This window comes from Vombatus ursinus, unplaced genomic scaffold, assembly GCF_900497805.2.
Source record: "Vombatus ursinus unplaced genomic scaffold, bare-nosed wombat genome assembly UNPS02000749.1, whole genome shotgun sequence".
Taxonomy (NCBI): domain Eukaryota; kingdom Metazoa; phylum Chordata; class Mammalia; order Diprotodontia; family Vombatidae; genus Vombatus; species Vombatus ursinus.
Genome location: NW_020940527.1, coordinates 4,127,838 through 4,151,534, shown reverse-complemented (window position 1 = coordinate 4,151,534; position 23,697 = coordinate 4,127,838). Strand labels below are relative to the sequence as shown.

Genomic DNA, 23,697 nt, shown 5'->3' with positions numbered 1-23,697 from the left:
ACAGTTTCAAAGGATTAATGATGAAACATTCTATCCACCTCCAGAAAGTTGACAGACTCAGAGTGCAGATTCAAACATTTTTCTCTCTCTCTTCCTTTCTTTTTCTTTTCCTTCCTTCATTTCTTCATTCTTTCATTTGTTCCCCCCTCCCTCCCTTCTTTTCCTTCCTGTTTTCCTTCCTTGCTCTCTCCCTCCCTCTTTTTTCCTTTCCTTTCTTCCTCCCTTCCAACATGACCAATTTGAGAATTTGTTTTACATGGCTATACATATTTTTAACAAGTTTTGGTTTTCTTGCCTTCTTAATGGGTAGGGGAGGGGCAGGGAAAGAATTTGGACCTGAAAATACATTTCAGTTTTTAAAAATAAAATCTGTTCTCCCCAAATTCAAGTTGCATTTTCAGACTATTAGTACCTTTCTTCACTTTCTCTGCCACAAAACCTAAGATATAGTAATCACTTCCCCCAAAGTTCCCATCATGTCACTCCTGCAACTCTTTCTTCCTTGTTAGGGAGAATCCTATCTGTAATTGAATTTTATCTTGGTTTCTTCACCTTTGGAGGAGTAAAATACCATTAAGGGAAATCAAGGATTTATTATTAATTGCTTTGCTTTTGGCAGAAAGAGCGCTTTCTAGCACATCCTGATAACTGTTACAGCATCCCTCTGTGTCAAGCTTGTGGTCTATTTCCTAAACCAAAGGTGGGAAACCTGTGGCCTGAACAATTTGGATTCAATTGACTGAACAATATGGATTCAGTCAAAAGGCCGCACCTAAGGACCTAGAAGGCCACATGTGGCCTTAAGGCCGCAGGTCCTCCTCCCCCCACCCCCATATCCTAAACTCATTGATTTTCTTTTTATGCCCTAATGGTCTATAGGATATACCTCAATGACTGTTTCTATGACAGGAAGCACTCTCCTGCTTCCGTCTTCTGGCTGGAACATGGACTTAGAGTTGGGAAGACCCTTAGCATCCATTGAGTACAAGCCCCTTATTTAACATGTAACAGTAGTCTGACCAATAGGAGTCCAGTCCTTCAAGTATGCACGCTCAGCCTTAGCTCCACAGCTAACTGAAAGGCTTTTTATCATCACAGAGAGGTTAAGTAATTTGCCCCGTCACATAACTTGTGTCTGAAGTAAGGTTTGGCTCTCAGTGAATGTATCTTCTTAATATATGTTATTCTACCACTTTATATATATTCCATTCCTTTTGAATAAGATACCCTTCCAGATCCAGATTCTATTCAGGGATCTCATTCCAATTCTCATTAGTAACTGTGAGGTCAAATTTGCCTCCTCCATCAGTATCTCTAGTTTATCCTGTTTATTACCCACACTTTTGTTCATTTGTATATAGACATCTGAGTCTACTGGTTTAATTACTGATTTCCTTTCTTGGTTTTGTCTACTGTGAAGTTCTTCCCCATTTTCTACATTACAGCTACACTGTGCAGTATCTAGCTTGGAATGCAGACTCTTTTCTCCATCTCATTTCTTTTCTTTTTCATTTACTTGCTTTTTGATTAGATTTGCAAGACTTGGGCAAATAAATTCTTACTGGCCTTTGTTAAGTACACTCCACTCTGAACAAGGTTTGGCATTCCCATATTTTAAGCTATGAACCAGAGATCCAAATCCTATTCTCAGAAATCTTAATCCCTTTAAGATACTGTCTTTGTAACTTACCTCCCAACAAATATGAACAAAACACTCATATAAATAAACTGAACTGCCAAAGAACTGGCCTGTTTGTGAACAGAAATTAGAAGTGTAGAATTTTTTATATTTGGAAAATTATTCATTATTTCTTGTAGTGATGAACTGCTATACAATTTATGAAGAATTTTTCACTGAAATTTTAATTTGTTAGGATTGGGAGATGACATATCCATGCTGGATGAGTTTCTTGAAGAGCCACCCAAACCCCAGTCTGAGACTGTGGAGCATCAAAAGTCAGTACTCCTGCCCCAGGACCTGATCCCCATCCGTAGAAACTCCAAGTCTTTTTGTCTTTCTAAGGAGACGTCAAAGAAAGGTAAGCGGAAAACAAGACTTGGTGATGAACAAGACATGATGAAATGAATGGTTGAAAGAGGTGAAAATTTCAGCTCTCCTGAGAGAGGTAAGCCTGGCTTAGTTGAAGTTGATAGCGGCATCTCTCAGCCACGGGGCATCTGCTGATGTTGAGTACATTGTGAAAACTCAGCTTTGTGGTCCAACTCTTCAGTCAGTAGGGTTTATTGTTGGACTCACAGGCTTGGAAAGAGAAGGATGTACTCCAGCAGCACGCTTTCTGTCAAGGACTTACTTCCTGTGAAAATGGAGAATAATACTTTACATCTGTTCTGCTACCATCACATACCCTGCATGCAACCCCTTCCTGTAGTATACATAATGATGTGTGTGTACATATGTGTGTATGTGTATATATATGTGTACATAAGTATGTGCATAATGTGTGTATATGCTGCCTCACGGATGTGTTATGTATGTGCACACACATGTGTATATGTATGTGTATATACACGTGTTTGTGTATATGTGTGTATATATGTATAGCTGTGTGTTTATGTGTGTATGTATATATATATGCTTCCTGTCATATATATATGTATTGTGTATATGTGTGTACATATTTGTGTATGTGTCTATGTGTATGTTTGTATATATACACGTTTGTGTATATATATGCATGTGTGTATATATGTGTGTACATATATATGCTTCTCGTGTGTGTGTGTGTGTGTGTGTGTGTGTGTGTGTGTGTGTGTATGAGAGGCAGCATGGCATGGCTGGAAATCTGGCCTTGGAGTCAGGAAGACCTGGATTCAAGTGCTGTCTCAGACACATCCTGTGTGACTCCGGCCAAATCAAGGCCCAAGACAATTCTCTAAGCTTGTAAAGAGCAGACCACATGCCAGTCTGCCTTGGTGGTAAGTTTCCTCCAGAGAGCCCCGAATGGGATGGAATCAAGGACCAGAACACGTCCCTTTAGGGCAGAGGCCTCTGGAGCTCCTTCCTTCCCACACCCCTCCCTCTTCCCGCACCCTCTCGAGGGAGAGCGGGTGGTTAAACTTCCAGTGTCAGCAATAGGCAAGTGCTACAAAACAGGGCTTGATTTATTGTTTTCTTGTTTATTGAGACTCAAGGAAGTAATTAAGAAAATGTTAATAATGCAGATTCAACTTAAAAGTGTTCTATGTGTCTGTTTTTTTCTACAGAGCTAATTATTAAACATTTACCAACACACCTCTGATAAACGATGTCCAAAAGTCTTAATTAAAGCTTGAAACAGCACTAAGACTTGTGAGATGCCATGTGTGTATGTGTGCGTGCACGCCACACTCATTTTTACATACACACACACACACACACACACACATATATACATTGTTTATAATTTCTCCAGCTCAAGTACTTCGAGAAAGACTTTGTTGACTTTTTTCCTGATCTTCTTGTGCTTGACCCTTAGCCCTGTGGTAGTGTAGGCCAGTATTGGATCCCTGAGGGTTGTCTATTGAATTAGAAAACCACAAATTAACATTATCTATGTAGTATTGCATTTTTATTTATTTTGTTAAAAATTTCCAATGACATTTTAATCAGTTTGGCTGCACTGGTACATTTGACACCTCTGCTGCAGACTATAGATTAGGGTTTCTCAAATGTTTTAATTTGTGGATCACTAAGTCATACCCTATATATCATCTACCATGATTATTTTCTATCACTATAGCAAAAAAAAATCAGGTTTATCTTAACTGCTACTATGGCTACATTTTAAAGATACTAATTTTTGGTATATTTTTCATAGTAGACTTGAATCTATTCTTTGTTTTGTTTTGTTTTGTTTTGTTTTTGCTTTTATGGTGAGGTGATTGGGGTTAAGTGATTGCCCAGGGTCACACAGCTAGTAAGTGTTAAGTGTCTGGGGCTGGATTTGAACTCAGGTCCTCCTGACTCTAAGGCCAGAGCTCTATTCACTAGCTGCCCCATTGAATCTATTTTTTAAAAGTTGTTCTCAGTTTTTGTGACTTAAAGTTTTGACTGGCCAGGATTTAGCACCTTGAGAGTCAATATTTAAGAGTCTTCTGCCTTTCAGGTCTCAGTTTCTCTGGTGCCCTCTATCAAGGACAGCCTCTGCTTTATTCTCACTTCTCTGCTTCTCTAGCCTCTCCTCTCCTTTCTCTCATATGGTTTTTTAAAAGTTTCAAAAAGTCAGATTTCATTATTGGTTCTGGCTTCCTCAGCCTCTCCAGGAGTTTCCCAAAGACCCAGCACTATCTTCATGGAAACCACACGCTTCTTGATGAAAGTCAATGCTGTTCAGGTAAGCATAGAATAACCCCGAAAAGGTGTTCAATGAATTACTTGTTTCATTCAAATGGTATCTTCTAAAGTTCATCCCAATGTAATCCAGAAGTAGATACACTCTTAAGAATGTGTTCTGGACCCAAGAGCAGAAGCATCAAGGTATTTTTTGTATACAGTGTTAACTCTTCAGGTCTGGCTGTGAAGGAGCACCAAACACAGCTAATCTGCTCCCTGGGGAGCTGAAGAATAACAATATTAGATTGCTAGTGTGATGTCTAGCATGGCATCTTTGTATAATGTGAGCTGTAATAAAAAGAGTTGGATTTGTAGAGCTTGCCTTGTTTTAGGAAGATGGATGGAAAGGAGGGGACAAAGCAGTTCTTCCCCAGTGAAAAGATCATGCCAACTTAATGTAGCATATGTTATCAGAAATGGCTACTTAAATGTGCAAGCTTATGGAGCTGGAGCTTGGAAAAATAAAGCTCTGAACCATTTTGTGGCTTCTCGCCACTGTGTTTGCCCTTCCTAGGGTAATGAAGCAGAATGCTTCGTGCTCTTAGAGAAGGATCTGGTCTTCGAGACACATCTCTGGGACAGACAGTTACATTCCACAGTCATCCTGGTGTCATGCTGGGGATCAGAGTTTGTCTCCATGATAGGTTAGTCACTTGGGAGGCTTGCTTCTAGTTCATAGGATTGTAGGTCTAGAGCTCGAAAGACCTCCTTTTACAGATGAGAAAATGGAGGCCCAGATAAAGTAAGTGGTATGGCCAAGGTCACACAGGGAGTCAGTGGCAGAGCTGAAATTTGAACTCGAGTCCTGTAACTCCAAGGTCAGTCAGTGTCTTCGCATGGCACCAAACTTTCTTCCAGGTCACAGATAACATCTGTAATGTGTTATCAAGAAAATACTGGATGTTTTAGGCACATCACTCACCCTTTGAAGTTGAGGAGAACCATGTTCTTCTTTCTCTTGGTATTCTCAGAGGGAGACAAACTCCTAGGCTAGATGAACTATGGGGCTAACTCCATGTAACCTTGCTAATGCCCCTAATATTCTGTTTGTTCTTGCTTTTCAGTATGTCCACAGGGTGCTCGCACATGAATTGCTGCACCCCCAAGGAGGCCCTAGCTGTGAATATTACTTGGTCCTGGCAGAGATACACCTTCTTAAGAAGGATTTCGCCAAGGCGGAAGAATACATCCACGCAGCCAGCCAGATGGATTACCTGGTGTTTATCTTTGCTAGGTCCTCTCATGTTGGAAGGAAGATAGGTGTAGCAGTGCTCACTGATGGGGGTCAAAGGGAACAGCCCTGGTGGGTGTTTCTCAATTTCTGGGCCTTCAGTTTAGGGTCAAAGTAAGAAGGAAGCTCCCATTGATGTCCTTGTGTGCCACATGCTAGACAGGACAGAGGACTCCCTCACTGTCAGATGGGTCACCAGCTTTGCTTAGGACTTGGAATGCCAACATTCACTACATTCCAAGGGCTCCCGTATGCAAGTTTGCTCAGTGACTGTTGTTCTTACTTTCTAGAACCCTAATGTCTGGGGTTTGAAGGGACACCACTTCTACCTGAGTGGAAATCATGCTGAAGCCAAGGAATGCTATGAGCGAACTCTTAGTTTTGTAGTGGATGCTGCTGAAATGCACTTCATCTATCTGCGACTGGGATCCATCTATCTGGAAGAGGGAGAGGTGAGGAATGCTAATAGAAAAATTAGGACAGGCTCCGTTTCTTCCTGTGGTGGTGGCTATAAGAAAATTACAGTGCTTTGCATTCTAATTTGTGAAATAACAGCATCTTTTTGTGGTTTTAAGGCAAATAAAGTTGTGATAAGAAAACTGTTCCCTTTTGGACAGTATGGTGTCATTGGTAGAGCGCCAGCCTTGAAGTGGGAACACCTGGGTTCAAGTCCCAACTCTGATACCATCTGGATGTGTGACCTTGGGCCAGTCACTGGCCAGTCACTCTCAGTGCTCCAGGCAGATCTCTAGAACAAGAAGCTGCCAGGATGTTTCTCTATCTGGGAGTTCTCCATGCCATATGGGAATCATAGGTCTAGCTCCCATCCAGATCTGTTATTTGTTGTCACAGGGCATGGTCCCTTCACTGAACTCCTTAGGACAACCCTGCTCCAAGAAAGTGATTCTCAGGGTTGTTGGCTCTCTTGGTGCCTGAATATCTGTTACAGCTATATATCACCTATTTGAGATCAAAGGGGGAAAATCTATTGGATTAGACCTAGAGTTGACATGTTAGGGGTGAAATGCACTGGAGAGGACTTGGGAGGCTTCTCGTTGTGAATAGGCACATCTAAGAAGCCTGAATAGTGTGTCTGTACCAGATGTATTTCATGTTCTCACCCCCCCGAAAGCCTCAGACACAACTCCTGAGAAAGCATTGTTCTAGATAGAGGAGTGACCTCCAAGAAGACTTTCAGTAATCCTCTCCTCTTTGAAGGCATTTTGTGGAAAGAGGGGATACTCCTGGCTTGAAAGCATGATTCACCTACGTATCTGTGTCCCCCAACATTGTTGGTAGATAAGGATGGCCTTGTTCTCACAGAAATCTCTGGCTTCTCTGGAATTTCTTCCTGGACAAAGTTGGTTTTTTTGAGGATGTTCCATCTGGTTTTCTTACCAATCCCTTTGTGATAGTTGGCATACTTACAGAAGATGTGAATGAAATCTAATCACGCATTTACCTCACACTGTTTTGGAGAGCAGTTACATCAGAGACCTTCATGGTGCCTACTTGCTGTATGAAGTCCATGATTTCCCACTGATGGAAGCTTAGAAATAACTCTCTTTCTACAGAACGAAAAGGCAAAGAACACCTACCTGTTGGCTTGTAAAAAATCACCTTCGTGCCTCACCTGGCTGGGAGTGGGAATCGCCTGCTATCGGGTAAGAGAATTAAGGCCTGAGGGTGGTTACAAGTCTACTTTTCTTGTTCAGGAATCACCTAGGCACCACAGTTGTTGTGACCACACTGTATGAACTCCAGAGCAGCCTTCCCCGTAGTGAAAAGCTCTTCCTTGGACTTGTTGAGGGAACCAGAGCTTGAGCAGAGCAGAATCAGCTTTTAAGCTTAGGTCTAATTGTTATGTCAACATACTTTGGTGTGTTATTGTTTCTTTAAGGAACTAGTTTAAGAAACCACCTTGGAACTCCCCAGTCTAGTGATAGTTAGCTGTGGCTCATTCATACTCCAGAGAGACTGCTACCGAAGAAGCCCGTTAGAGACACCTCCTTTGTTCTGGTTCTGGCCGAGGCTGGGATTCTAGCTAGAAAGCCTTTGTTCCCTGTTTTGGCCTTAGAGTCCCTTTACTTTCTAATTAGAAAGCACTGTGAGAGGGGAAAGGAAAAAAGAGAAGGTGCCACTGAGGAGGAAGGTCTTCTCTGTTTCCTGGAATGGCTTTTGGAGGGTTTTAAAAAGGGTTCACAATGCTGTAAGAAGGCAACCCTTATCTCAAAGGTCCTGTCTGCTCTGGGGCCCTGGTCTATGCTCTTAATGTGGCCCCTAAATACTGATTCCACTGACAAATGCAGGCCCTCAGAAAAGCTGCCCCAGGTTTGAGTCCTGATGGTCAGTATTCACTCTAAACTGTAGCTCATGAACCCCCACTGATGTATGTAAAGACCAGCCAGCCAGAGGACACATTGGTGCAAAATAAAAGACATTTATCAGACAGCATAGCAAATAAAATGGCAAAAAAGGCCCTCCACTACATACACATGGGATAAGCTTTCTCATAAGTGATCATACCACTAATGAGGAAAGGCACACATGCTGAGAACATGTGTGACCAGGGAACATAGGTGACAGGGAACTTGCGCATCCTCTGTGGGTGACCTCTGCCCAGCCCAGAAAGCTGCTTCTTTATACCAGCAAAGGCACACCTCTCCTTTAAACTGCTCCAGCCATGGTCATTTTGCTATAACATTATTAATGCATCGTAACCAACCCAATCATAAGATTAGCCAAACCCTGCAGTAATGTCATGAGATTAGGTACCCCTTTATAATCTTGTTCCGAAGAAACTGACAGTCCTCCACAGCACTGCTTCTCTCCACATTGCCCTTTGGTGTAGTCAGTGACATCAGATATGCTACACCAGCACTGAGAACATTCACTATGCAAGTAATTCTCAAAGTGCAGTGGAACTGGGGGGGGGTCCCCAAAACCCTTCCAGGTGGTCCGTGAGGTATTGTCATTTGCCTACTAAATACTCCTCCCTTTTCCAACTGCGTATCTGTGTGAGGCCAGATTTTCTTCATATGTTTCATCCAAAACCACATTACCACAGATTGAATGCAGAAGCAGATATAAGAATCCAGCTGTCTACTCAGGCAGCGAGGTAGCCCAGTGGATAGAGTGCTGGACCTGGCATTAGGAAGACCTGAGTTCAAATCCAACCTCTGATACTTAGTAGATGTGTGGTCTTGGGCAAGTCATTTTATCTCTGTTTGCCTCAGTTTCCTCAATTGTGAAATGTACCTACCTCCCAGGGTTGTCGTGAGGACTAAATGAGAGAATGTTTGCAGACTGCTTAGCACAATGCCTGACACACACACACACACATATATATATGTATATAAATGTGTGCTGTTATTATCATTGTCTTCTGTTAAGTCAGACATTAAAGAAACTTACATAAATATGTTGAATAATGCCACTCTTCATTATTTTATTAAATTAATATACCATATATTACTTAATAATAAATTGACTTGTATTAATAGTTTATTATCAGTTTCAGTTTCTAATATGGTAACTATCAATAGATATGACACAATAGTAAAAGCTGCTTGGAGTCCCCAATAATTTTTAAGAGTGTAAAGGGGTCCTGGGACCAAAAGTTTTGAAAATCTCTGCTTAAGCAGTGAAATCACAGTCCCTACCCTATCCCTCTGTCTGTATTTTTTTAGAGGAAATTAAAACTTTCTGGTCTATTCTAAGAGCATGTTGCTAGAATAGGACTTGCAGATTCACATTGTCAAAAGAAAACTTAGAATTGAACTTGACAAGCACAGTGGTTGGAGGGGAATTATGAAATTGTGCTTATATATCTTTGAGGGTCTTAGATATTAAGAGGATCATAAGCATTTGCTGGTTTTAGCTCATATGTTGCCTTTCCTTTATTAAGCTGGAGGAGCTCACAGAGGCTGAAGATGCTCTTTCTGAAGCCAATGCCATGAACAACTACAATGCTGAAGTCTGGGCCTATCTGACTCTGGTCTGTCTAAAAGTGAGTCTCCAGCTGCCCACAGACAAAGCCCCTTCCAGGGTAGAGAAAGAAGAATGGCAGGATTCTCATTTAAAATGTTTCGTTTTTGCGGGTCAGCAAAGATGTTCACTAGAGAGAAAGGGCTAGCTTTACCTTCTGAGGATTACAGTGTTCTAAAGTGCTTGCAAATGAGCTATTCTCCTGAGCTCAGGTTGCAAGGAGGTTCAGACAATGTAGGGGTTGAGCCTGAGGGGTCATGGTTTTAAAGGTTGACCAGATCAGACCCCATTTGGTTCTGTGCAACGAATGATGGCCCTTTTTGTGTCTTTCCATCCTGACAATCTGGTGGAAGTTCCTAGTCCTCAACATAATAGAGACGTGGAATTAGAGCCTATTGGCCTCACTCCATTAGGTTCCTGATCAGGGACATCATGGGCAGCATGACACTAGAATTCCAGGGAGTTTGGGATTTCTAAAAAAGGAAATAAATGAATAACTGGAATTTTCTCTTTGTGAGTAAAATTTTTGAAAATCAGTAATAGCATTACCTTGGAAAACATCAGTACGGTTGTGCAGAAATGCACAAAATACATGTATAGTATTGTATAATATTAACATATTTTATCTTTTAATACAATAATAATTCAGACTTCTTCTCTAGTACAAAGAGAGGGCCAAAAAATTTTACATGGATTTTTCAGATTGCAGAAATGCCTTGCCCCTAACTCCCAAGGTGTGGAAGGGATAACTGTAATCTCATGAATACCTTCATGGAGCAATGTTTGTAACATTGTAGAGCTCCATTGGTACTCTGTGTATATTTTCATGGAACCAACTAAAGACATTAGGACCCAGGAAGTTGGGGGCATCAATCAACTGGTACTTTGCCTGTCTTGTGGCTAGCAAGCAATCTCTTGCTCCCTTAATTCCTGTGATTCAGAATTGACCTCTATGGAAGTGAAAGTCCCTTTTATTTGTATTCCTGATCCTCACTCTCCTCCCTCTCTTGCAGTCCCTATCCTCTCCTTCCACTGGGCTCCCTGAGCCACCAGCCTCCACTTTCCCTTAGCCCTTGTGACACATTCTCCCTCATCCTAGGTCTCTGGGTCTTCTTCTCATACTCTTTCCCTCTTGCATTCATGAAAGCCTGGCTCTCTCCACATCCAAGAATGCCCTTTCCACTGTGGGTTGCTCATTCTCTCATGCCTTCTAACAGACTCGACCAGCAGGAGCCATTGGCACAGTCCTTGGTCCCTCTGAAGCCACCTCTCTGTGACCACTCCTCCTTTGACCTTCACTCTCTCTGTCTTACCCAGTACAGTCGCATGTTGCCGTAATCTACCAGACTTAGGTCCATATTCAAGGTGTTCATTATCTGGCTCACAGGTTTTTTCTCCACCCCAAACACTGCCTTCAAACCACTAGGGTCCCCATTATTGTGAACAATGAATCTTGAAGTGGTTACATGTATTTGAATTTGCACTATTTGAAGTTACAATTATATAATATGATCATTGGTTTCAGCCCACTGGAAATATAGTGTGAATCTGAATGATGTAACTACTTGACAGGATTCATGATTCACACTAATTGGGACCTAGCTGTATTTGAGTATTTAAATCTGTTTATTTATGTCTCCTCCAACAGTAGCCTTGCCTTTCAGACAATCAACCTCCTCAGTTCTTGTGACATGCATTTTCATTCTACCTTAGTCACCTGCAGGGATGGAGCATATCTTAGATCTCACCATTATTCCTAACTAGTGATCCCTTCATGATCTTGAAACCAGAAATTTCCTCCTTTGATCATATCCTCCCTTCCTTCCATCTCTCTGTCTGCTTCTAGTCTTGTGCTACTGAGTGGGGCTGATCTGCAGAGAGATGTTCTCCAGTCTCAATCTAGGCCTCCCTGCTATACCTTGCCTTTTTTTTAAAACCCCATTATTCTTTCCTGATGAACTCTGCAACATGCTTCCGGCTGTGACTGTTCTAAGGCACCTTTGACTCGAGCTCCCCCTGTACCCTGCTCTCCTTCATTGTAGTCGATGACCTCATTTCCTACTTGACTGACAAAAAATGTAGACTGTTATTTCGACTGCATATCTCAGTACTCCTCTAAAACTTAATAGATCTTTTCTTGCCATTCAGGCACTGAGGATGAGATGTTAATCCCTCTGCTTGTACCCTCATCCCATATTCTCCATGTCTTGAGTTCACCCCTTTGCTCATTCCATTTCTATTTCATCTTCAATCTTTCCTTATGTATCAGCTCCTTCCCTGATGCCTATAAACATGCCAAGATCTCTTCCAGTGCACTAGATTTTCCTCATTCATATGAAATCATGGATTTTTTAAAATATTAAAGTAGTCATGTTTATTATACATAATCCTCACTAGCTGCTGTTTTGTTTTTAGGCTGGGAGGCAACTGGAAGCAGAACAGTCCTACAAATACACATTAAAGGTTTGGCTCTGATCTCCCTATTGGTTTGGCTCAAGATAGAAATTGCCATTACCATGAGAAGGGCTGGTTTAATTCTGGAGGAAATTGCTGCTATTTTATCATGTTTTATCTGAGAATTATCATTGTGAGATTTGCTTATATTTGCTTTTTTCATGGAGCTACTGGCTCTATAATCTGAGTTCCCTTACTAAGCTATTGTGGGTGTTGATGCCTGGGATGGTATAATGAGTGCTGCATTGAGAATCGGTGTGGGTTCCAGCTCCATCTCAGCCACAAACGAACTGTGGGATTTTGGAAGAATCACTTAATCACTCTGAACCTTAATTTACTCATCTAGAAATGAAGGGATTGGGCTAAATTTAAGACCCTTCCTTGCTCTAAGAGTTTATGGTGGTCAGACTGGGATACTTCTCATTGGCCAAGAGATGTGGTTTATTGCTCCTTTGAGATCTTTGAATGGCATACCCATGAGGTACTCAGAAGAAAGCAAGAAGTTATGACAGCATCTAATTCTAATGAGCAATGGGGTGGGGATGGGGGGCTTGAGTGGTTTGAGATGTGCTAATAAAACCTTGCCAACTTCATCAGAGTGTATCCTATCGATTTTAATGCAGCTGAAGCTGAAGGATGAGGCTTTGCTCAAGGAGATCCACATGGTGCAAGACATGGTTGGCTTTGGGGATCCTTCCTTCTGATGTCTTCCAAAGGAGTCAGACAAGTTCTGGGGCTGAAGAACAAGACAGTCTGCCCCAGCAGCTATTTAATTTTGAGTTTTGTTTTTTTGGTTTTATGTTTCTTCCTTTTGTTGTTGTTTGTTTAATGTTTCTTCTCTTTGTTTCTTTATTATTGTTACTCAATAAGGTTAATAAAAGATAAGCAAGAAAATATGAAGCTCACCTAGGTCACTGGTGAGGGGACAAAGAAGGTAATAGTGTCAGAACTGGGGGGATGAACTAGAAGTAAGCACCACCAGAATTTCTGGGGGGAGAATGAGAGGCAAAGTAGTTTAGTAGAGAGAGCACAAGACCAGGAGCCAGAATTGGGTTCTGATCCATATCCTGCTATTTACTAGCTGTGTAACTGGGAAAATTCTTTCATCACTCTAAACCTTAGTGTCCTCATCTGCAAAATGAGTGGATTAGACTCAAAAATGAGTCTAAGTTCTTCCAGGTTTTTTTTTCCCCCCAAGGCAATCAGGGTTAAGTGACTTGCCCAGGGTCACACAGCAAGTATTAAGTGTCTGAGGCTGGATTTGAACTCAGGTCCTCCTGACTCCAGGGCTGGTGCTCTATCCACTGCACCACCTAGCTGCCCCTTTCAGGTCTAAGATGTTATGATTGTATGGAATCTCTTAAGACTGAGGAGTGGCAAAGCAAGGTAATGCCACTGGCCATGTTTACTAATGGGAGGGTGTGACCTAAAGACATAATTTTCTAGTGAAGAAAGATTGGTCAGGATATTCCGTCCTTGTTTTGAAGGAAGAGGAAGGGGTTAATACAGGCAAATTCCACAGAGATCTCTACTTGAGGAACAGCTGAGAAGCACTAGAGCAGCTGATTCCTATTTCGCCCAATGGGGTTCATGTGGAGTCCCTCCCTAGAGAGGACATAAAGCTGCCCCCCACTGAATAGGTAGTCCTAGGCCCTTAGAGCTAATCAGATATGTGGCCCATTGCCTACCTTAATCATAGCACAGCAAAAAAGGAAAGTGTAAAGTGAACACGTAGCTAACACTCTACATCAGAGGCATCAAACATGCAGCCTGAATACACACACACACACACACACGTGTGCAAGCGCCTGTGTGTGAACCACTCACCAGTAAATAAACATAAATAAACTGTTTTCAAAAGAACTGCTAAGTAATCATTACCACATGAAAAAATGTTCCAAATCACTAATAATAAGAGAAATGCAAATCAAAACAGCCTGAGGTTTCACCTCACATCCTGCAAACTGGCAAAAATGACCAAAAAAAAAAAAAAGGCAACAGTTAATGTTAGAGGAGTTGTGGAAAGACAGGCACACTAACACACTGTTGGTGGAGCAAGTGACTAAAATAAATAAAGTGACTAAAATGTCTATACCCTTTTAACCAGAAACCCCATTACTAGGCTTACACCCTAAGGAAGTTAGTTATCCATAAGTAAAAATCCCCATATGCTCCAAAATATTTATAGAAGCAATTTTTGTGATCACTAAGAATTGGAAGCAAAGCAGATGCCCATCTATTGGGGAATGGCTAGACAAATTATGATACATGAATGTAATGGAATATTACTCTGCTGTAAGAAATGATGCATGTGATGAATACAGAGAAGAATAGAGAGATGTATACATGAATTGATGCAGAATAAAGTAAGCAGAGCCAAGAAAACAATGTGAATGGAAAGAATGACATACCAAAAAATCAAAAGTAAATGTAACAAAATTATAAAGATCAAACAAGACTTGGAAAGAAGAGATACAAAAAGACACCCCCAATGTATCTCTTCATGGAGGTAGCAGGTCCACAGGTGTTACACATTGCACAAACTTTTGAACTTTTTCAATGTATCAATCAGTTGTGCTTTTTTTCCCCCTTTTCTCTAAAAAAATTACAGATAATAAAATAGATTTGTCATATGAGAGGGCTCTTAGGAGGAGGGCTGATACTATGGTGATGTAAGAAACAGAAAATATCAATTAAAACTTATTTAAAAATATAAAGACCTTCACAAAATTTTCTTTGATTAAATCTGTTCTTCCCGCTATTTCCCCATACTTGCTGAGCAAATTTAACAAAAAGTGAGGAGGCTTTTCTACTCACCAAAACCAACCTGTCTACATGCACCTTTGATCTCTTTCCCCATCTTTTCTTCAGTGGATTCCTCTGCAATCATTCCTCTATTATCTTTAATCTGTTTTTCCTGATACCTACAAACATGCCCAAGTCTCCTCAACCCTTAGAAAACCAGTACTAGACCCATCTCCTCGAGGTAGCCTGCTATATCTGCACTCCCCTTTACAGTCAAATTCCTCTTCTCTCACTTGGTAATCTTACCAGCTCTCAAAGTTTCAGTTTTTATCTCTGTGCAGCTTCCAATCCAGGCTCCCAAGCTCCACTCACGTCACCAACCACCTAATGGACATTTTGAACTGGATGTCTCAGGGGCATCTCAGAGCCAGAAGACATCTTTTCCCATTATCTTCCCCCCTTCTGAACTTTCCTTTTTCTGTCCAGAGCGTCGCCATCCTCCTAGCACCCAGGATTGTAACTGCAGTGTTCTTAACTTCTCATTCTCAATCTACTTATCCAATCAATTGCTAAGTCTTCCCACTTCTATTTTCACAACATGTCACATATACATCCTCTTCTGTCCACTCACATAGATAGCTCTCACCCTTGTTCAGGCTTCTTGTCTTGACTACAGCAACAGCCTTCAAACTGGTCTCCTTGCCTCATCCTCCCCCATGATAATCCATCCTTCACAAGGCTACTGAGGTGATTTTCCTGAAACATAGGCCTCACCATATGACTCCTGCACTACTGAATAAATTCTAGTGGCTTCTTATTACCTCCAGGTTCAAACTAAAATCTTTTGGCATTTAAAGTTCTTCACAACCTGGTTCCTTCCTGCCTTTCCCATTTCTGACCTTTTATTCCCCCCTTTCCAATGACTGTCCCCTATTTTTTAAATGCTCTACTTCCTCACCCGCACCTCTTACAATCCCCTGGTTTCCTTCAAACCTTGACTTTTGTTCCACTTTCTGCAGGCCTTGCCCAGTTCTCCTAGCTGCTAGACCCTTCCCCTCTAAGGGTACCTTCCACCTACTATAGGTCTGTGTACCCAGTTATTTAAATATTGTCTTCCCCACTAAGATGCAGGCTCCTTGGGGCCAGGGAATGTTTTTTCCTTTCTTTGTATCTCCATCCCTTGGCAGTGTATGGGGTCAATAAATGCTTGTTGATTGATTACATGCCTTATCTCTACTTCCTTTTTCATCACTTGCTCAAGTCTCTTCAATATGGTTTCTAATCTCTTATTAAAAACGGTTCTCTTAATTCCCAAATCTAAAGACCTTTGCTCAATCTTTATCCTTCTTAGGTTTTCTATAATATTTGACACTGTTGACCTTCTCTCTCCTCCTGATCCTCTCTCCTCTGTGGATTTTTTTACATTATTCTTTTCTCCCTTGTCTGATCTCAGCCTCCCTGGCTAGATCATCATCTGTATCACACTTCCTAACTGTGGGTTTAACCCAAGGTTCTATCCGGGGACCTCTCCTTTTCTCTCTACACTTTCACTTGGTGACCTCAGCAGCTCCCATGGTTCAATGACCATCTCTAGAGAAGATGACTCCCAGATCCATACTAGCTATCGACTTTCTCCCGAGTTGCACCAAATGTTCGTTGGTCATTTCAAACTCAATGTCCTCTGCACATCTCAAACTCAGCGTGTCTAAAACAGAACTCATTACCTTTGCCCCCCCCAAAAAATCCTCCATTTTCCCAGTCACTCACATTGAAAGACATCTTTATATCAACCTTGATTTACTCTCCCCCCCCCACCCCCAACAACTATCACTGTCTTAAAATCTTGACACTTCTAGCTCCCAAAATCTATAGGTCCACTTCTCTCTACTCCTGGCCACTCAATACTTCTCACCTGGGCTGTTCCAAAAACCATTTTATCAGTCTCCTTGCCTCCAGGCTTTCCCCTCTTCAATCCACCCAGCTGCTGAAGTGATTTACTTAAAGCTCAGGTCTTACCCCATCACTTCTCTGCTGAATAAACTCCAATGCTCTTCCCTCCTGCCTTTAGGATCAAATATATTTGTCTTCCCAGCACTTAGCAGAGTACCTGGCCCATAGTAGGTGCTTAATAAATGCTTTCTGAAGCTATAATAATAGCAGGCTTTTCTAAACTTGCTGTACACTATTCTTCTCCTGCACTGTGTGGCCATCAGGATCTCCTTGTTGTAGTTTATTCAGGACAATGCATTTCTCCTCATCACGCCTTTGCACGGGCTGTTCCCCATGCCTGGAGTGCGCTCCCTTCTCACCTCTGGCATGAAGCCTTTTCTGATCCCCCCAAGTCCCTTGTTTTATCTGGTACAGATTTTGTATATACTTGTGATGTATTCATGTTCTTCTCCTTTCCCTCCCACTACCAGAAAGTAAAATTAAGCTGTAGCAGCTTAATTTCTATCTCCTTATCCTCCAGGGGCTAGAATAGTATTTGGCACGCAAACGGTAGGCGCAGGACACATGCTCGTTCAACAGAATCCAGAGATGAGTGACTTAAAGGGGGCGGGACTACGGAAGCAAGCACTTCCGGGGTCCTCTATGCGCAGGCGCAGAAAATTCTTCGCTTCCGGTGGAGGGGACTGGATTCTGGCTGGGGAGGTGAGAGCCCGACCCCGCGCAGTCGCTTCGGTGGTCCCGAGTCCCAGCGGCTCTCCCTGTAGACCCCTGGCATCTCGTCTCCGTGTAGCTCGTTATGGTCCAGCTGAGTGAGTGACTACCGGGTGGGGCGAGGAATTGTGGCGTCCCTCAGCTCGGAGGAGGACGAGGGACTCGCGCAAGGCAGGTGGGGCGTGGAGAGGAGGGACCTAGTAGGTACAGTTAATCAGCGAGCAGGCTTCGCGCAGGCGCAGTGGGAGAAGCCCGTGGCTAAGTGCTGGTCCCTAAAGGAGGCGTCGGCTTAAGGGGGCGTGGCTTAAGGGGATTGGGCAAAGCGGGGCTTAGTTCCCGCCCCCGACATTAACCCAGACCCTGAGCAAATCCCTTAACCTGTGTCTTCCCACCTGGATTCAGCCACAAAGTCATGGGTGAACCCTGATATCGTTTCATATTCTAAGCTTGTTCTTGGAAGTACACCCGGGGGTGACTTGCACCATAAGTGGTTTCAGGGTTCAGAGCAGGGAGAGAGTCCACATTTATTTAGCACCTACAGTGTGCCAGCATCATGATTTTAGCAGCTTTGGTACCAGGTGGGGGACGGAGTTTAGTTCTTGAAGGGCGGGTAGGATTTGGATGGGCAGAGAAAGGGAAAATGCATCGGGCTGGAGCACTGGGGGCCAGGGGGGTCCCCTTCTCTGCCCAGGGCCCTTGTGAGCTGCTTCTTGCCCTGACCAGCTGTATTCCCGCAGCCTCCCTGCTCTGTAAGACGTACCGAGCCGGCCATGTGACCATCCGCCTGGCCCTCAGCGGCTGCACCAACCGGCCTTTCTACCGAATTGTGGCCGCCTACAACAAGCGTTCCCGAGATGGCCGGTACTTGGAGCAGCTGGGCTGCTATGACCCCCTGCCCAACACGAATGGGGAGAAGCTGGTGGGCCTTAACTTGGAGAGAATCCGGCACTGGCTAGGCTCGGGGGCCCATCTCACCAAGCCGGTGGAGAAGCTTCTAGGTAATGCAGCCCATCCACTTTAGAGGGGCACTGGGCTGTCAGGGCACCCCATACCATCCAGGTCTTGTTTACTGTGTTATCATTCATGGAAAACATCTGTGCAGCATTCCTCTGGAGGACTGAACTTCCCCCCTTCCCCAGCCAAAGAATGGGAAACTTGAATCCTGGCTCTAATTTAGGTTTTTCAACTTGAAGAATCCCCCTTATGCTAGCCTTTATAGATATTCTAGTTTTCCACTAGCAATGAGAGTGTTGAAAAGCCCAAGTTTTGCCCTTTTCAACTGGGAGGAATATCCCTAGTTTAAGGGGCAGGACCAAGTAACCTCCTCCTACAATTTATTTTCCTTTTTTGAGGGTGTAGATGACTGAGTGGAAGATTAAACATTTTATAATGGAGGGTAGTAGATTGGAAAGATCTCTGGACATTCATGAGGTCCAGATCCTAGCTGTTCCAGGATACTATGTTAGGATTATTGTGTCAAGACTCAGTGCCATTAGATAGATTCCCTAGAGAAGCAATGGTTTTGTGTTTACAACTGGACATTCTGCTGCTTTTAGGTCTTTCTGGATTTTTCCCTCTGCATCCCATGACTGTCACGAGTGCTGAGAGGCTTCGACGGAAACGAGCTCTTGAAGCCAGTTCAGCTTCTGAGGCAGTAAACACAGAGACAGCACCCAGCTGAGCGGTATGAGCAGGCTCTGCAAATCCAGTCAAGAAGCATTTCTTAAGTGCTTATCCTGTGCCAGACACTCTGCTATGCTCTTCAAAGAATACCATCTTCGAGCCACATGGTACACCTTAGTCTAAGAACTCATTCTGTTTTGTTCTAAGGTGAATAAATGGAACTTTCAGAGCTTTGTGTATTCTTCTGGAGCAGGGGTAGAATGGGGTAGTTGTGCTTTGTAGCTGTGGGTCTAGTGTTAGATTTCTGGAGGTTAGAGCTGGGCCTCCATGCTTATTGCCTTTCCTAGCTTTGAGATCTGGAGGAGACTGGATTTTTGGCCTTGGGCAGGCTGGGTTGGGAATTATTGGAGCACAGAATCTGAAGGGTTGGAAGGCCAGAAAAATTGGGGCAAAAATAGGATGTAATGGGAAATCTATAGATTGAAATCAGATTGTGAGGGGCTTTTAACACTCTGCCAAGGGATTTACATTTTATTCTAGTGGCAGGAAGGAATCACTGAAGCTCCTTGAGGAGTAGAGGGGTATAGACAGCCATCTCCATTTGAGGCCATCCAGAAGATGGTTTGAAGGGTGAGAGACTGGAGGCTGGGATTGAACAGTCTAGGCTGTGGACAGTTGGCATAGGTCTAATGGTTTCCTTGTCACCTGAAAACTTGAAAAATCTATCTAAAAATATTGAATCTGGCAATAGAGCCCTACAGCAGACAAGGGAAAACCTTCCTTGAGATTGACATCCATCCATTACTGAACTAGTCCAAATGCCTAACTGTGATCATCCAGGCCTTGATTCTCCATCTGGATTTTATGAAACTTTAGCAAATGCCTTGCTGAAATCCAGAACGTTATAATAACCCCGAAGTATCAGTCTAGCAATCCTGTCCAAAAGAGAAAATGAGTTTAGTTTGCTGACTTGTTCTAAAGGAAGCAGGCTTCTAATGATTACCATTTTCTCAAGTGCTCACAAACCACCAAATAAGTGACTCTAGGGGAAACTGACATCAAAACCCCAAGCCCTGCACATTATAGCATTTTTCTTTTTGAAAAGCAACACTTTTGCTTATGTCTGCAGTCATAGATGACTGACGTACTGTAGTGGCCTCATTAACAAAGGCTAAGTTTGCCTTGGGATGTAATTTGTCCCAACCAAGATACTTAAACTCATTTAGAATAACTGCATGTTCTCTTGCTGTCTTCCCATCTCTGCTGGGCTTCAAGTCCCACCTAATCCTGGCTGTTTTACTGTTTGTTTCCAGTATGAAGATCACTCTTGACAAAGAAGATGGAGGCAAATAGGAGTCAAGTCTTTTTTTCCTCTCTATTATCTTAGGCTGCATGCTGGCCTGTCCTTGTCCATCTTGCTACAAATAACACCTCCGCCCCCCCCCCCCCCAAATTTTGTTGTTGTTAGTATTTCCTCCAAGCCACGCTTCCTGAACCTGGCTGACAGTTTTTCTTAAATATCCATGTCACTCTTGGGTATTTGTTCTCCTTTATGTGTCTCTCATATCTTTTGTACATGTCTTTTTTCAAATCTGAATTCATTGGAGAGTTCACTCTGTAATCACAGTGGTCTCCAACATGCCTACTTTGTCTTTAACAGTTAGAATAATTTATTCTGTTAGAATTTTTTTTTTTTGCTTGCATTCTCTCTTTCCTAAACCATTGTCCCTTTTAGCCTCTTGGATCATGGGTTAGTACCTATCATTTTATTTTTTAAAATATATTTTCTTGAAGCTTTTGGGACACTTCTGATTGTGCCTACTGTTCCCTTTCGTGGCTGTTATGAACTTATTACCATCATCATCATCATCATCATCACCAAATATTTATTAAGCACCTACTACTTACTAGGCCCTGTGCTAAGTGCTGGGGATACAAAGAAAGGCAAAAACACTCGACGCCCTGGAGGAGTTCAGCCTGATGGGAGAGACACAATTTGAACATTATCTGAACACATAAGATATTATGGTATAATGGGAGGAAATCTAAGAAGAAAGGCACTAGGAGAGGGGGACACCTGGAAAAGCCTCTTGCAGAAGGGATTGAAGTTGAGTCTTCCAGGAAACCAATAGGCAGGGAGGGAGAGCCTTCTAGCCATGGGAGCTCTCATGAGGATAATATTGTTAGCATGATGGGGAAATGGCACCTACCACACCCTTCGCTTGCAAGTAGAAAGGGAGGCACATGTGCCTCCCTTCCTAGACCCTCCAGTGGAACTAGAAAGGATGCAGGCTTTCATCTGGACCAGCATCTGAACTTGACCGAAGTGCAGCAACAATTGCTCAAGCATCACCAAGAGGTGGTGCAACAGTGAAAGATGCAGGCTGGACTCTACAAGAAGGAAGCCATATTATAAATGAAAAATTATTAGCACAAGGAGAAATGCCTGCAGGACACAGACAATGGGAATTAATGAACTCGTATCGGCAGGTGGCTTGGACTGCTGTGACCCAAGCTGGAGTCTTCCCTCATCCATCAAGGGTATTTACTGCTTCATGTGATACTGATGCTCATATGTACTTTTTGTTTTGTTCTCAAGGGAGGCAGATGCATGCTTGGAACTGCTGTGCAGATTGTTTTAATTAAAATCGTGCTCTTGGTTATAGATCATCCCAGATGGCTGCAAGGACAGCCAGCAGCAAAAGGGTTGTGTGTAGTTAGATTAAGTACGTCAATTTAGGATAATTGACTCAGTTTTGTTTGAAGCCTCCTTTTTGTGATTTTGTCTTGACTGAGAGGTTTTGCTATTAGGTTGCATTCCTTTAAATTGTTTTTCAACAATAAGAAAAGCACTTATATGGTATAGTTTGATAAACAACTTTATGTGTAGTCCATAAATAACTAATACACATACATGAACCCCCAGATAGAACAGACTACCAATGAGAAAATATTGTAAACAACTTTATCAACAGCTTGTATAGTTAATTACCTACCAATAAAACTATGTGGTTAACAAATTAGGTAATAGACCACCAGTCAGAATTTGAGAGTAACCAGTGGACACCCCTATCTGCAATCATAAAAACTAGCCAGAGGTCCCAGTCATCAGCCTTCTCCAGTCATGAGTAGGACAGACTCCTGAGGTACTGTATGCTTGAGACTTAAGCTCCCCATCTTTTTGTGGAGCTGTGTTGATTGACAGAGACATAAGAGACGATGACTGTAGAGAGACACGTCCTCTGGCTGGGTGGTGAGAAAACCTTGTTATGGGCACTGGTATGACATATTTACTGATGGCACCTATAGGAATCAGGTTGTTGGTTTATTCCTAAAGGGGTTAATGTTTGTACTGTCAAATAGATAATTGTACATTATAGATTGAGGAAATTAAAATTATTCTATATCATTTAATTATTAATTCTATTCTGAAATTGACCCTATTCTGTATCACTGTCCCATTTTGTCAAGCCACACTTCTCTGTTCTAGAGTTAAGCTCAGGAATGCAGTTTTCAATCAGACTGAATTTAAATGTGTGGTTGAAAGGAAAAGTTATCATCCATGCTAATGGTTCCTGGGACATCTGTTGTATGTAAGCCCCAACTGGCTTAACCTGGTGCTACCCCTCCTCCCCCAAAGATATGTCATCTGTCTTTCCTGTTCTTGGGCAGTGAAGAAAGATCTGATCTCCTCCAAAGAGATAGGCTGGTGGTACTGGTCCCCTAACAAAGATTACAAGAGGCAGATGAGTTCCATAAGACAATTAATCCTCTATTATCAGAAAGGGGTGTGATTTGCCACACCTGAATGCCAACCCACTTCTCTTACTATAGCCTGGGTTATAATAAGGAACAGCACGGACAGCGTAACTGGGAAGCCTTCCTCACCCCCTCTGAATTCTAGTGCCTTTCCCCTGTTAATTATCTTCTATTTATTCTATATAGTTTGCTTTGTATATATTTGCATGTTGTATCCCCCATCAGATTCTGAGCGCCTGGAGGGCGATGAGCGCCTCATCTCTCTCTTTTTAAAACAACAACAACAACAACAAAAAACAGCAGTAAAAGACACTGAATGCCAGGATGGGGTCGGGTCATAGGGCGCCATTAAATATCGTTTGGCTGGAGGGTCCCATAGTCCTAAGAGTGTAGTTTTGGACGTGTCGAGCTTGAGGCCCTGGCGGCCCCTCCGGACAAAGTCTAATAGGAAGTCTGGGACGAAGAAGGAAGTGAGAGCTTTGTGTCTGGCCGACGTTGTCAGAGGTGACCTTTGGTGGCTCTCCTAGCGGGAGAGCATACACAAAGAAAAGGGATGAGGGGTAAATTCTGGGAGATTTCTACATTAAAGGAGTGGGAAGATGAAACAACAACAGAAAATTAGGGATCCGGAACCTTTCTAAACCAAGCAAACTTCAGAACTGTTTTTCAAGATTTTAAGATGATAGCCTTGCTCTCTAGGCAGAACGAACTTCAGTCATTCAAACAATATGGACTGACTACGGAGCTCCGGGGGCGGCGGTGGGGGATACAAATGGACAGGGTTCGAGGCAGGCTACAGGGACCCCGGCCCGCCTCAGTTTCCTCCTCTGTCGAACGTCGGGGCGGGGTTCTGGGAGCAAACAAGAATGACGTCAAGAAAGAGCCCGCCGTGTCTCCGTCCTCG

The 23,697-nt window shown here is 42.8% G+C and overlaps 2 protein-coding genes across 3 annotated transcripts in view; both read left to right on the top strand.

Annotated features, from left to right (window-relative positions):
* CFAP70 (cilia and flagella associated protein 70) overlaps positions 1 to 13,202 on the top strand; it is an 80,419-nt gene extending 67,217 nt beyond the window's left edge. The window contains exons 20-27 of the mRNA XM_027860136.1: positions 1,875 to 2,039; positions 4,255 to 4,334; positions 5,398 to 5,550; positions 5,855 to 6,016; positions 7,139 to 7,228; positions 9,472 to 9,573; positions 11,967 to 12,014; positions 12,629 to 13,202. Coding sequence (XP_027715937.1) covers positions 1,875 to 2,039; positions 4,255 to 4,334; positions 5,398 to 5,550; positions 5,855 to 6,016; positions 7,139 to 7,228; positions 9,472 to 9,573; positions 11,967 to 12,014; positions 12,629 to 12,709 — 881 coding nt within the window. The 3' untranslated portion in view covers positions 12,710 to 13,202. The remainder of the gene's footprint in view (positions 1 to 1,874; positions 2,040 to 4,254; positions 4,335 to 5,397; positions 5,551 to 5,854; positions 6,017 to 7,138; positions 7,229 to 9,471; positions 9,574 to 11,966; positions 12,015 to 12,628) is intronic.
* Positions 13,203 to 17,355: 4,153 nt separating this feature from the next.
* On the top strand, positions 17,356 to 22,448 carry MRPS16 (mitochondrial ribosomal protein S16). 2 transcript variants are annotated; one of them, XR_003569001.1, is made up of 4 exons: positions 17,356 to 17,509; positions 18,149 to 18,409; positions 18,968 to 19,241; positions 20,348 to 22,448. XR_003569001.1 is itself a non-coding variant. In XM_027861285.1 (3 exons), the coding sequence occupies exons 1-3, from the start codon at positions 17,497 to 17,499 to the stop codon at positions 19,090 to 19,092; spliced, it is 399 nt and encodes a 132-aa protein (XP_027717086.1). In that variant the 5' UTR covers positions 17,356 to 17,496; the 3' UTR covers positions 19,093 to 19,263. The 2 variants fall into 2 exon arrangements, 1 of the variants encoding a protein (XP_027717086.1); XM_027861285.1 differs by lacking the exon at positions 20,348 to 22,448 and having other exon boundaries at positions 18,968 to 19,263.
* Positions 22,449 to 23,697: the final 1,249 nt, after the last annotated feature.